Source organism: Cololabis saira, chromosome 14 (assembly GCF_033807715.1).
Source record: "Cololabis saira isolate AMF1-May2022 chromosome 14, fColSai1.1, whole genome shotgun sequence".
NCBI lineage: Eukaryota > Metazoa > Chordata > Actinopteri > Beloniformes > Belonidae > Cololabis > Cololabis saira.
In genome coordinates, this window is record NC_084600.1 from 36,117,875 (window position 1) to 36,132,128 (window position 14,254).

At 38.7% G+C, this 14,254-nt stretch overlaps 1 protein-coding gene and 1 non-coding gene across 2 annotated transcripts; one reads left to right on the forward strand and one right to left on the reverse strand.

Moving 5' to 3' along the window:
- Window positions 1-1,057: 1,057 nt before the first annotated feature.
- On the forward strand, window positions 1,058-13,903 carry zgc:56585 (uncharacterized protein LOC393297 homolog). Its single transcript, XM_061739160.1, has 7 exons — window positions 1,058-1,233; window positions 2,656-2,779; window positions 4,586-4,692; window positions 4,819-4,915; window positions 7,774-7,850; window positions 13,066-13,223; window positions 13,374-13,903. Exons 1-7 carry the CDS (start codon window positions 1,141-1,143, stop codon window positions 13,495-13,497), a joined length of 780 nt encoding a protein of 259 aa, XP_061595144.1. The 5' UTR covers window positions 1,058-1,140; the 3' UTR covers window positions 13,498-13,903.
- A 70-nt stretch (window positions 13,904-13,973) lies between these two features.
- Window positions 13,974-14,046, reverse strand: trnav-aac (transfer RNA valine (anticodon AAC)). The gene has a single exon. It is a non-coding gene; the product is annotated as a tRNA-Val (tRNA).
- Window positions 14,047-14,254: the final 208 nt, after the last annotated feature.

Consider the following 14,254-nt stretch of genomic DNA (forward strand, 5'->3'; position numbering starts at 1 on the left):
ATTCATATTGAAAAAAAAAAAATTCAGGGATTATTATCTTTGTGAATGTATGACATTTCTTTAAAATCAACTTATCTTTGATGAGTCGTGTATTTGCTCTAGTGTTATACTGAACTAATCAATCAATAATTAATCTGTCGACACTTTTCCTTGTTGTTTGAGTGGCATGTTGCCCAGAAACCACCCTATCCTCGGTTCTGTGCACTAAACTTTGTTGTTGAAGCCTTTTGAATACAAACATACTGGGAGTCCTTCAGTTCTTTGATACATTCAATGTTTCTATTGTTTTGATTTGATTTGATTTGATCTTTATTCATCTTGAACAAAACAATAAAAAAAACACACCATACATCAACAACAATAATAAAGCACAACCAGTTTTGTTCAAGAAGGGACAGGAAGAAGCAAATGCTTATCTAGTCCGGCCCCTTCTTGCAATATAAGAATATCCGATATATAAAAGAATAATAATAGCAATAACAATAATAATAATAACAACAACAATAATACATATATACAGTATATACCCTTCTCCTTGACATATAGGAGTATGTCAATATAAAAGTAATTAAAAGACAAGTGATAATAATAAAAGTAGCTAAAACGAAAGGCATCAAGCACAGTAGAGAAGAAAAAAGTCAATGAAAAAAAACAAAAACAATCACTATAATAAAAGTAGCTAAAAAAAGAAAGAAAAGCATCATGCACAGAAGAAAAAAAGACAATGAAAAAAAAAATAAAATAAAAAAATCATGGTCATTATAACATCAAATGTTGGTAGTTCAGTATGAGAATCTGCTCATACTGTGTTTTCTTTTATGAGTGAGTCTACATGAAAATTAAAATTCTGAGAAAAAAGAGTCGGAATTCGGACTTTTTTTTCTCTGAATTTTAGTTCTTTTTCTTCCTCTTCCATAAAAATTGAGTAAAAGACTAAAATAGATGAAAAAAATGAAACTTCCCTTCCGACGAATCGCAGCCCAACTTCTGGTTCCTCGTAATGACTGCGTGTCTGAACTCGCCTCTTGGGCGGCGACAGAAAGGCGTCCAGGGTGTGAGGAAAGCAGAGTTATTATCTGAGCCCCGCGGGTTTCCTGGAGCCGTCCCTCTTTGCTTCCTCTCTTTCTCCCAGACACCGACATGTCCATGGAGGGCAAGGCCGCGGTGGTGACCGGAGCGGCGGCGGGGATCGGCAGAGCGGCGGCCGAGATCCTGCTGCAGAACGGTGCCAAGGTGGGGGTTTTATTACCGGGTCCTGCTTCTGTCCAGATGTGTAGCCTCGCATTTCATTGTTTTTCTGGGATAAAGCAAAGGGATGTAAATGAAACGATCGTCTCAGCACTCATTTCTTGTGATGGGACTTGTTTTTCCCACTTTTGAGTCCTCGTCTCTCCTTTGAAGGAGAAAAGTTTGTGTACTATCACATGTTCTGCATGCGATTGCTCCTTCTTCATATCTACAATTCATGATGAGTTTTAAAAACCATCAAGCTATACCATAAGAGGAAGTTCTGTTTTTATCTGTTTAGTCTAAAAACAAAACGAAACTAAGAAAAAAAGGACAACTCAGATGTTCAATGTTGATGTTAAATGTGTGGTGTGTAACTGTGATTAAACTGGTAATCAGCAGAGTTGCAAAGATTATCTTTAGTGTCCCCTGGGAAGGGAAATAGCTTGCAGATGGCAGTTAAAAACCAGTAATTACATCACAATAGAGAGAACAACACTGTTAGAAAAACTACTAGGAGTCTGACAGCAGCAAGGACAAATGATGAAATGATTAAAAAAGTGTGTGTCATAGATCAGCACGGGCTTTCCTATCTCTTTACTCAAGCATTTAAACATAAGATAACTGCGCCTTAGCTGCCACTTTCCTTTTATCTACCGTATATATCATTGATTTTTACTGTCTGCATTACTTTTATACTTTTAAATGTTTTTATATGATCATTTTTATCTTGTACTCTTATTTGTTGATATTGTTATCTTTTTATTTTTCATATGCCTACGACTCGTGCAGCATTTTTACCTTTTTATATTCATATATTCAATTTTTATATTCCTTTTTATATTATCCTATCTTAGTAGTTGTTCTGTGGAGGAATTTGGAACTGAATTTTGTAAGGGTTATGTTTTATATCACTTCACTTAAATATTTGTGTTTTTTGTTTTATTTGCTGTTGTTTCTTATTTGTACTGTTACTGTAAAGCACCTTGAGCTGCGACTTTCGTCTGAAAGGTGCTATATAAATAAAGTTTATTATTATTATTCTTCGAATGTCTGACTTTGTACAGATTATTCCAATTATTTAAAGTCACTTCTGCAGTCTTGCCACATATTTTAACAAGAAATTGAAGCCAGTTCTTGTTATTTAAAAACAAATTCTGTTTAATTTGTCCTAGCATACAAATGAGAAGATTCAATAAAACATTTTCATGTCCACATTCACATTCCAAAGTAAACTTGTAATACAAATACAGCTGCTGATGGACTCTATTTTTTGCACACAGCATCAACCTGTGGCTCAAAGGTCAGTTTAAAATGCCCGCGTTTACATTACAGTGTGTAGTTCAGTTGAATATATAAAGATTGATCGCCTGCTGAACGTAAAGGTGACAAAAATCATCTTCTCCAATCCGTCCCGCGCCCGTACAGGTGGCCATCCTGGATGTGAATGAAACCGCAGGGCAGAGTTTGGTGGAGGCCCTGAACAAGCAGCACGGATCAGGAAAGACGGTGTTCCTGAAATGTGACGTCGAATCAGAGGAGCAGATTAAAGGTAACGCATGCAAACAAACAAACACTTCTAAAAACCCTGCATTACAAATGAAATGAGACTGGTGAGAGCGGAGAGGCGGGTTGGTATTTACTGAAACGAACACGCCTGGAGACATTCAACCCTTTGTTGTGTTGTTTTTTTGTGTTTGTTCCAGGTAATAAGTAGTGGATTAGTTTTAGGCCAGAATGACCTGAATGGGTGTCATTTAATCCTATTCTCAAAACCATTTCCCTTGAAATCTGCATTTGGCTGGATCTATCAGGTTTCCAGACTGTCCCTCTGTATGTTCACCCATGTCATATTAGGACCCAAAAGGGACTAAAATCAAAATGGTGATATTGTATGTATGATATGGGACAATGCTGGTTGAAAGCACCTTGTATTAAAACATTACTTTTTTTAATTCACTAAATATTCATATTTATGGGGCCAGGGACAACTGTCTTATGGCCCTTTTCCACTAGTACCTACTCAGCTCGCTTCTACCCGCCACGCCCCCGTCTTGCGCTTTTCCACTACGGGCCGAGGCGGGTGGAGCCGTGCCAAGCAGATACTTTTTCTGTAACCATTCTGCCGAGGTTCTAACCGGGCTGAGCCGGCACAATATCTGACGTCATCACCCTCCACGCTAGGGATGGGCGGTATGGACTAAAAAATGTATCACGATAATTTCTGGCATTTATCCCGATAATGGTAAAAATGACGATAAAAAAAACTAAACTAACTAAACTACACCAATTAAACTGAATTAATAAAAAACAATTAAATTAGTACACCTGTACTGCAAAACTCATTTCTTTCTTTCTTTCTTTCTTTCTTTCTTTCTTTCTTTCTTTCTTTCTTTCTCTCCCTCCCTCCCTCCCTCCCTCCCTCCCTCACTCACTCACTCACTCACTCACTCACTCACTCACTCACTCACTCACTCACTCACTCACTCACTCACTCACTCACTCACTCACTCACTCACTCACTCACTCACTCACTCACTCACTCACTCACTCACTCCCTTCCTTCCTTCCTTCCTTCCTTCCTTCCTTCCTTCCTTCCTTCCTTCCTTCCTTCCTTCCTTCCTTCCTTCCTTCCTTCCTTCCTTCCTTCCTTCCCTTCTTCCTTCCTTCCTTCCTTCCTTCCCTTCTTCCTTCCTTCCTTCCTTCCTTCCTTCCTTCCTTCCTTCCTTCATTCCTTCCTTCCTTCCTTCCTTCCTTCCTTCCTTCCTTCCTTCCTTCCTTCCTTCCTTCCTTCCTTCCTTCCTTCCTTCCTTCCTTCCTTCCTTCCTTCCTTCCTTCCTTCCTTCCTTCCTTCCTTCCGTAAATCAGCTTTACACAAAAACGTCATCAACAGGAATTTATCGTTTTTACAGCGAGATGACAAATTCTTACCGTGGGGAATTTTGACGGTTTATCTTGAACGGTAAAATATCGCCCATTCCTACTCCACGCCACTGATTGGTCGGGGGGGCGGGGCCGTCAGATGTTTGAATCAGGAAGCGGGAGTCAGCACGAGAGCGACTCGCGGCGATTTTATTATAAAGCGCAAACGTCTGTTTGGTGATCCAACTCTGAGGTGCAGATGTTCATAAACCTGGTGGCTGACGAGATAATTTAAAAAGGGATGTAGACGGGTTGCACAATCGAGTACGTCACAGCAGCTTCACCCCAACCCGCCCACTTCTCACCTGGCTGTGGAAAAACAAACGTGGACAAAACAGGTGGAGGCGAGACGAGCCGCGCTGAGGCGAGTCGGGCTGAGTAGGTGCTAGTGGAAATGCGCCATAACAGCTAACAATTGTCATTCTCTCCTCTCAAGCTGCCTTCCAGAAAGCTGCAGAAACCTTCGGAGGAATAGACATCTTGTGCAACAATGCCGGCATCATGAATGAGGGCACATGGGAGAAAATGGTCTCCATTAACCTTGTAAGAAGAAAAGCAAAAAAAAAACCATTGCTGTTACATTTATGCACCACACGTACAACATTTGTATGATTTACTCCCGAACACTGACCCTTTTTGTTGTACAAACTACGTAAACGTTTGTTATAGATGGGTGTCATCAGGGGAACTTACGTCGCTCTGGAGCACATGAACAAGTTGAGTGGAGGTCGAGGAGGAGTCATCATCAACGTATCATCCATGGCGGGTAAATCATTATTCACTGTACTCAAGATTCTTTATTTGTCATCGAGCCAATGTCCCGTACAGTTTGTTCTAGTACAGCACATCCTAAGAGAAGAAAGAGAAAAAACAAACACACAACATAAGACATGGGTAGACATGTGCCTGAGGTTGCAGCCACTTGAGCCCGTATAACCTGGCAGCAATCATATCTACAATGTAAGGTGAACCATTGGGGACTTAATTATTATTGAACATTAAACAGTAACACATAAGTACTGAAGAGTATTAGGGCCAAGCAGGAGAAAAATAAAAATAATATTCTAGAGGAGGAAGATTTTTTTTTCATTGTGCACTTCGAGAAAAAAGTCGAAATGTCGAGAAAAAAGTCGAAAAGTCGAGATTAATGTTGAAGTAGAATTTCGAGAAAAAAGTCGAAATGTTGAGAAAAAAGTCAAAATTTCGTGAATAAAGTCGAAAATGTTGAGAAAAAACTCGAATTGTCGAGAAAAAAGTCGAAATGTTGAGAAATTTTGACTTTTTTCTCAACATTTCGACTTTTTTTTAATTTTAAGAAAAAAGTCCAAATGTCGATAGAAAAGTCGAAAAGTCGAGATTAATGTTGAAGCACAATTTCGAGAAAAAAGTCGAAATGTTGAGAAAAAAGGCGAAATTTCGACTTTTTTATTTTTTCTCGAAATTGTATTTCAACATTAATCTCGACATTTCGACTTTTTTCTCGACATTTCGTCTTTTTTCTCGAAGTGCACAATAAAAAAAAACTTTTTTTCTCCTGCCTGGCCCTAATACTCTTCCGTACATAAGACTTTTTTGAAATACATGAATGAATGAATACAACTTTTTTAATTGAGATCTTTTTCTTTTTTTCTCCAATCTAAGCTCTTTTCCTTCATCATCATTATATTGAAAGATGGTTGCAAAATGTTGTAGGGACACAGTCAACAAGAAGCGTCATGTCACGATTGATGACCGGCTATCCTCCTCTAGCCAGGTTACCGCTGTTACTGGGTCATGCCCATTGCATTGTGACCCACGATGCTTCCCAGGTCTCAATACAGGCTACGGTTGTCTCCTGCCCTGACAGCTGCAGCACACACCTGGCTGGCCTTCCAGCTTGCATGGTGAAACCTTTAGAGGTAATGGAAACGCGACTTCTGTCTTCAAGTAGCTTTTGAAGGCACATGTTTTGCATCTTCATCTTATATACTAACTGCTCATTAGAACTAACATGATCTAACGCTACTTGCTCTTTTCTATTAGAATAGATTGATTGATTGAACTTTTTATTTACGTGTCATGCACATGAAGTGCCCAGCCCGAGTGGGCTTACAAGACACCAAAAAAAGAAAAAGGAACATAAAGCAAATGAAAGCCAGACAACAGACCTTGTACCAATTAAACATATAAACGATCCTGACGCTTTATCCAGGCTTCAGAAACAAAATGAGCCAACTTAAAAACATTGAAGTTGAACAACCCGTCCATTCTATCATCATCAGAGCACCAGAACATTTCTGGGTTTTTAACAGATATTTCCGTAAATAATGGAGTTCTCAGTTCATCATACAGAGGGCAATATAACAGAAAATGTGATTCACTTTCCAATTCATTAAGTTCACATAATTCACACAACCTTTCATCTTCGAGAATGTTTTTAAATCTGCCGACTTCAAGATTCAAGGGAAGGATTCCTGTTCTCAGCTGAGCCATTAAAGACCTTTGATTTCTTGTTAGGTTTGCATTAACATAAGGTTCAGGGCCATAGAATAGAATAGAATAACACATTGCACTCACGTACTCACATAAGAAATGTTTCAATACATTCATGTCGTCATACACAAACATCAACTTAGTGCTATTGTATGCAAGGTAGTGCCCAATAAATAAAGTTCAGAGCATTGCATGAGGTATTGATGCGATTGATTAATGCTGACAGATTACAGCGGGTTTGTTTTCAGGTCAGAGTTGAGTACGGTGATAGTATTGGGATAGAAACTGGGATACGATGGAGTCTGGTTCACTGGTTCACCTGCAATGGTCAGTCAAGGAACTGTAACATTAGTTTCCTGCTAGTTAGCTGCAACCCAGATTTAGGTTGGCACTTGTTTTGAAAGGTCGCACTTGCCAACAAGCATTTTTTTTATTAACTGTCATTAGTTTGAGATGTTTATTGCGTTTAATTATTTTATCAGGCCAATAAGAATGACATAATTTCTCTCCCGTACCAACCGATAATTTCTGTCCAATATCCTGCCCTTATCCAATGTCCAATATGCTGCCCTTATATTTATTCTACTTTCTTATTTGCGCGACGGCGTCCTGTGGTATCCATGGCGACACGGTGGTGTAGTGGTTGGCACTGCTGCCTCCCAGCAGGAAACTTCCTTGTTGGATCCAGTAGCTTTGTGGTCAAACTGAACAATATCCAGTGTTTACAATTCACTTTATAGCAATTTTAATGTAGTTTGCTTAACTAGAAACAACAAGTTCAGAGCAGGCCTATTTGTGTATTTGTAGGTGTGAGAGTGTGTAGAAAGCTTGTGCTGGACTTGGTATTACCTTCACCTTTTTTTGTTTTTTGATATTAAAGTTTTAAAATGTAATTGTGCTTGTGTGCATTTTGATGAAATGTTAGATCCTGAAACTGGACTGCTGTCAGTGGTCAGAAAACCTTCCTTTAAGGATTTGTTTATAGGTGTTGCTATGGAGATCTGTTATTGGTAGGGTCAGACAACCGGCGGCAGGAAATTATTACTTGTATAAAAATCTGAAAAATTGTGATGAGTCACTTACTAATCAGAAACGCTAATTTGAAACTGATAAAAATGTGTGATTCTGATGTGTTGAATCCATATCCTGCAGGTATCGGCCCTCTCCTGAGCTGTCCAGTCTACACATCCACCAAGCACGGAGTGCTTGGCTTCACTCGGGCCATGGCGGTAAGGATGGTTAGCTCTACTGCTCTATTAAGTTGAAAACAGCATTCTGCAGAAATGACAAAGAATGAACACACAAACACAGGTAAATCCAGAGATTCTGGCTCATAATGCTTGATGTTTTTGGATAATAAAGCAAACTATATTACATGCATCTGGCAGTGAGAAAGGAAAGCAATAAGAACAGGAGGAGCAAAAAAGTGGTAAGTAGTGCAGATAACACATGAGCTAATTCTGTCCTGCTAATGTTGTCATGCCTGGCTTAGGTGAAGGTAGTGTAACCCCTCAGCACTAGACCGGACAGTCCATAAGTCAGGGATGGCAGACAGACACAAGGGTGCACGTTTCAGGGAGATTTATTTCTACCAGTACAAAGTGGCAATTTACTTGGGGCGGTCCCAACATGCCTGTGGTGAAAACAAAAATACCACTAAACAAAGTACAAATAAGCAGTACATTAACCCAAATACAAAACACACAAACAAGCACATTAAACAAAGAAAATGTAGAAACCATGGTTACAATGAAAAACCAACTTCACCTTTAAAGCTGACAGAACAGCTCCTCACAGCAGTTTGAGTGAGGGTTTCGCCTTCTTTTAAACCGCCAGCCTTCTCCGGGACTCCACCCACAACTTAAATCAGGTTATTTTTAAGCAGGATCCTCTCCTCTTTTCACAAATTGATCACATTTTAAATGTTTTGAACAATGTAATTTTATCAGTATTTATCACCAAAAACACCTTTTTCAATACCCAGAAAGATTTTACCTGGTTTGCTCCACCTGCACTCCTCACTTAAGCAGGTGTACTCCAATCAATTCAATTAAATTCAATTGTATTTATTAGGGCTGCTCGATTTTTTTCTCTCAAAATCCGATTTTCGATTACGATTACGATTACGATTATTTTGTGAATTGACAAAAGGCAAAGAAATGATTTCAAATATGCAGTTTTTTTATTGAACATTTGCCCCATTGTGCTTTAAGTGCAAACTTTGCTCTTATTAAACCAAAAATGAATGAATAAAGTGCAAAACTCTGTAAAATAAGTTGAAAAAAAGTTTTAAAAAATATAATAAAATATAAAGTTTATCTCTGAAAAAAAAATCAGCAAATCAGCACTTGCAAACATACAGTAAGTTATATTTCCAATTAAATAAAACAAGACATTTTCTAATTAAACTAAACTGGGTCTTTGCATGCTAAATAATAATGCAACCCATGAAGGAGGTAGAGGTGTGTAATGTCAGTCATTACATTTGATATTCACATTTGCAAGTTTTTTGCAAGGAACACGAGCCGGTCTACCGCATCTGGCTTGAGGGATGCCCGGTGGCATGTTACAACGCCCCCTCCTACACTAAAGAGCCTCTCCGATGGGGGACTTGTCACAGGTATTGAGAGGTATTTCCATCAATCATTAATATGGTATCAATCATTAATATGTGTGCAGACAAGGTAAAAAAGTGAAAAATCGATTTTACGAGTTTCACGTTTTAACATCGTTCTAATTACATAATCGCGATTACGATTTAAAATCGATTAATTGAACAGCCCTAGTATTTATATAGGGTCTATTACAACAGAAGTTGTTTCTGGGCGCTTTCCAGAGACCCAGAACCTGACCCCTGAGCAATTATTACATAAACATAACATAAACAGTGGCAGGTAAAAACTCCCCTAGTGGGAGAAAAACCTTAAACCAAACAGTGGCAAGGAAAAACTCCCCTTTAGGAGGAAGAAACCTGGACCAGGACCTGAATCATAAGGGGGGGACCCAGCTGAGCAGAGCAGGAAAACACAGACAGAGAGAATGAAGAACAGAGAAAGGAGAGACACAGACACAATGGTTAACTGGTGCAATACAGGGATGACTATACAAACAGATGTAGACAGCAGACACTGATTTGGTTAGAGGGGTGCTGCAGGTCAGTATGTCAGCAGGCATCTAGCAGACATCCATACAGACAGGTGGAAGCAGCAGTGGGATGATCATAGAGTGGGAATGCAGGTCAGCTCTAGCCAATCAGCAGCAATCAAAGATATTTAACTAGGTCAAATTTCACTGCGACTTTAGGCCCAGAAAATGAACTACCGGTAAGAAAAACAAACATTAACAAGAGGAATGTTCAGTCAAGGTTCATGTAATGAGTAGCAAGACATTGCCACTCCAAGTGGCCATCGACTGCACAGAATCATCGTCCACAGGTGAGGGCTGCAGTGGCCATGTGGTCCGCATGGTCACAGTCACAGTAAATACGTGTTTACTCAGCTAGCAGGCTAAAAATAAAAAATAAAAAAACTATTTTGGACAAAACTCGTTCTTCAGCTATCAAATCAAAGTCCAGTTAAACTTGATTGTTGAAGAATGGTAAGTTATCAAATTCATCGGCAAAAAACGTTGAAAATGTGCTACTAAGGTGAAAGGATGCAAAAAATTGTGTGAATGTGTGCCAGTGGTCACAGGTTTGAATCCCAGCCTGTGCACCTTTGCTGCATGTCATCCCCATTCTCTCTGTCTACCCCCTTCCTGTCTGTATACTTTGAATAAAGGGCCGCTAGAGCCCCAAAAAAACAAATGTTCACTATAAAAAAAAGAAATAAGTTTTTCATTTTTCATTAGTATCAGAATATGTTTTATTTAAGGTTGATTAGTTTGTTGGAGGGGCTCTAAGTTTGCCTAGGGCCCTAAGACTACAAGTATCAGACTCTCTGGTGGATGCAGTAACAAAAAGCACCTCTAGAGGTCTGTAAAATGCCTTTTCTGTGCATCGTTTTTTGGTATTTTAGATGGTTTTGTAAATAGTTATTTTATTTAGTTTTTGTATATATATTTTTATAGTTATTGCATGGTGTAAATGTAGCTTATGTGTGGAGTTGATGTGTGCATACTTTGGTTACTTAAATCTGATGTTGATAGTTATATAATGTATCACAATTTTTTCACTTATTTACAGGATTTCTATTTTATGGTAAGGGTATTTACATTATATTTCAGATTTTTTGTATTTATTTTTTATAATTTCTTTGGCATCTAAACTGGGGTGACATTTAATCTTATAAATTAAAGACAATGCTATGCCATGTCTTTTGTAAGCGTATGTTAATCTCCAATGGCGGGGTATAAAATCTCGCCCCGTGCTCCACAGCAGGTAGGGTTGGATGTATATCCAGATGAAAACAAAAGCATAGTAGGGATGAGCACATATAAGGTAAGTTGTGGCTGAGAATAAACATCTCACTGGGCACGTGGCATGAATCCTGGGCCAAAACAAAACCCTTGCACAAAACAAATTAGCTGGATAATCGCTGAGAAAAGGCAGACGCTCTGGCAATTTGTAAATAGAGAGACCGGGCTATGAGCACTGAGGGGAGAAACAGGCGCTGTCTTGATTAGTAAAGGTGGGGGAATGAGAAAAGGAAGAAAAGAAGTTGGTGGAGCAAAATAAAAGCCTGGAATGGAGGTAAATTGCAGATCGATACACAAATTGATTGATCAAATTGACTTGTCCCAATATGATCATATAATTTCATATAAAAGTCTTGGGTACGCCCATTATTTTTGTGTCATCAAACTTCTAGTGATGATCCACATTTATTTTGCGGCCTCTTTAGGCGTGTTTCCACGAACGGGAGTTCCAGGTAGATTTTTCGTGGCTATTTGTGTAATTATTTTAATTAATTATTAATTAGTTTTTTGTGGTATTTTTTTCCCACGATGTTTATGCGTTCATTCCTTTATTGGCAAGTTGATTTAATGGAAGCAAACAGGACCGACTTGTTGAGTTTAATCAAATTTTACTTTGATCTTGGTTTAATAAGACACTGAGAGATAGTCCTGTCTTTAAGCCATATAGATGGTATCAGCATTAGTTTGTCGACTTTACGCAGACACCTGAAGACTATGCGGTTGTTCAAACGGAAAGCCCATTCAGATCTCCTCTACATAGCACTGTTTCTTCAGGAGCAGTTGAACAGATATGGCATACTCCATGGATACAAGATGATGCATATGACGTGCATTCATGCTGGCTTTGTGGTGGCGCTAGAGGTGATCGGGAGACTGCTGAAGATATTGGATCAGCTGAGGAGAGGGAATCGCCTTTGGCAGCAAATGGGCGGAAAAAATGACCTGGAAAAACAGGAAAGAATTATACCTAAAACAGGGGGGAAAAAATATCCAGAAAAACAGGGCCAAAAAAAGTTAAATATCCAGAAAAACTGAAATAATGATCCTGAAAAACAACACTTTTTTTTCCAAGTGAGTGCAATATGCTGAAAGAATAGTAATCTTTTGATAAAATAAGAAGACTAGTGGTGGCCAAGACTTTTGCACAGTACTAAATATAATTAAAAATCTATAATTACATATCTTTTTTTTCTGGTTTTCTTGTTTTAGCCTTCATTACAAAATCTCTACATGAACAGTACACTTGTGTATTGCAACAGTCATTGATTCAGATTAAATTTGGAGGTGATTTCAAATGAAATCCCAACTGGATGGCCTCTCATTCTGAGCACTAGTGTTGCCCATGTAGGATTTCAAGCAGTCTTTTGTGACATTTGCAACATGATACAAATGACTGTGTCTACAAGAGTGGCACGTGTGATCTTGTGTGATTGTCCTGATTGTTCAAAGATTTTACAAGCAACATCTCAACAGTCTCCGGTCCATGCTAAACTAAAGCACGACACAGACGACACCTCCGTCTCCGGCCCTTTTAAATAACTTGTTGTAAATTTCCACCGTTGTTCCCTGTAACCATATGCAACAGTACCAAAACCAGTTCCCCCATCCTCCATATTGGTCTAGTTACATTGCTTCTGTGTGAGTAGGCTACCATAGCAACCACGACAATCATGTCACTGAGTGAATCTGAACAACCTCCTTCAGCTGGAGCACGCACAGCAAAAGGAAAAACTACCGCACATGGACACATCATTGCAGAAACTGAAAACTCTTCAATATTCTTAATCATTGATTGTTTTTCTTTGTGTTGTATCAGGTCAGAGTTTTTAAGTGAAATCAAAGCTGCTCTAATCCAATTGAAACTTCTTAGGCAAACTCCACGCTTAACTTCCAAGTAAAAGGCCTCCATTCAAGTTACAAAAAATGGAAACTTTTAAGTTTCTCTGTGCCACTAATTAGGCTGTGTAGTTGAGAAATAAAGAATGAGTTAAAGCTCAATTCTGTGTACCATCTCCTGTCTTCTTCTAGGCTGCCTCTAAGGTTTCAGGCTACGGTATACGGTTCAACGCCCTCTGCCCAGGTTTTGTGCAGACTGAACTGTTGGACGACATGGCAACAAAACTGGGACAGTTCTCTCACCTGGCTGACCATTCGAACCAATTTCTTGAAACTAGTGGAGTTTTAAGGTAGGTTTCCCACTGTATGGTTTTTGTTACAGCTATAATAAGCCTTACAACAGCTGTATTTGTTGATCTGTTTTGTTCTCTACATCTTTTCTGTGAATATGCATGTGATCTTATTGATGTTGTATTTCTTTTTATTATATTTTGCTGCAGTGTGTCTGAGGTAGCTCAGTGTTTCCTGGAGCTGGTGAAGGATGAGACGAAAAATGGAGAGGCGCTTATGGTGTTCTCGAAAGGAAAAAAATACATGCAGTTTCCATCATTGATGTCAAAGTAGCTTATGGATGCAATAATTAAGGTCAACAGTTAAACGGACTCCTGCTACCAGTGAATAATGCATAAATGTTAAAGCTGCAGTATTCATGCTTGTTATTTTCTGCTCAATCTGCTTCTTCACTAATATTTGTTCGTGTTTGTAATCATTAAAGCTGGTGTTCAATAAACGATGTATATATTACCACACATCATACACAATGTTGTAATAGAAATGCTAGAATATGGAGGAAAAGCAGTCAACATGTGTGGCATTTTTGATTTTTAGAATGACTATTTTCCAAAATATGATCTTGATTGCAACAGTTGAAATAGAACAGCGTTTATATAATTTTGATTAGGGCATGATTACAAATATGTTTTCTGGAGATTTTTTTTTATTGCTTTAGCAGAATAAAACAAACAAACAAGAAATAGAGTGGTGCTTTAATTCTTATCCGTTATCTTATTTACAACATCATTTCATAATGGGGAAAAAAATGTTTCCGCCCGGTCTCGAACCGGGGACCTTTCGCGTGTTAGGCGAACGTGATAACCACTACACTACGGAAACCGTTGACGCATGCATGACATGAAGGGGTATTGGAAAACCTGTGGGAGAAGTCAGTTGTTAAACACCTTCGTTTATAAATTTGAAATGATCTTCCTTTTCTTCTTGATGTGTGAACTCTCCTGTTCTGTTATAACTAAGGGTGCCAACTCTCTGAAAAATAAATAAGGGACACTTCATCATCAGCAGGGCCGACCAACCCGATTGCCTT

Bases quoted from the DNA above. Each gene is read 5' to 3' on its own strand.
- zgc:56585 (XM_061739160.1), top strand. From the start codon at position 1,141: ATGTCCATGGAGGGCAAGGCCGCGGTGGTGACCGGAGCGGCGGCGGGG. The intron at 4,916-7,773 runs GTAAATCATTAT...CATATCCTGCAG, and splicing joins CAACGTATCATCCATGGCGG to GTATCGGCCCTCTCCTGAGC. The intron at 7,851-13,065 runs GTAAGGATGGTT...GTCTTCTTCTAG, and splicing joins GCTTCACTCGGGCCATGGCG to GCTGCCTCTAAGGTTTCAGG.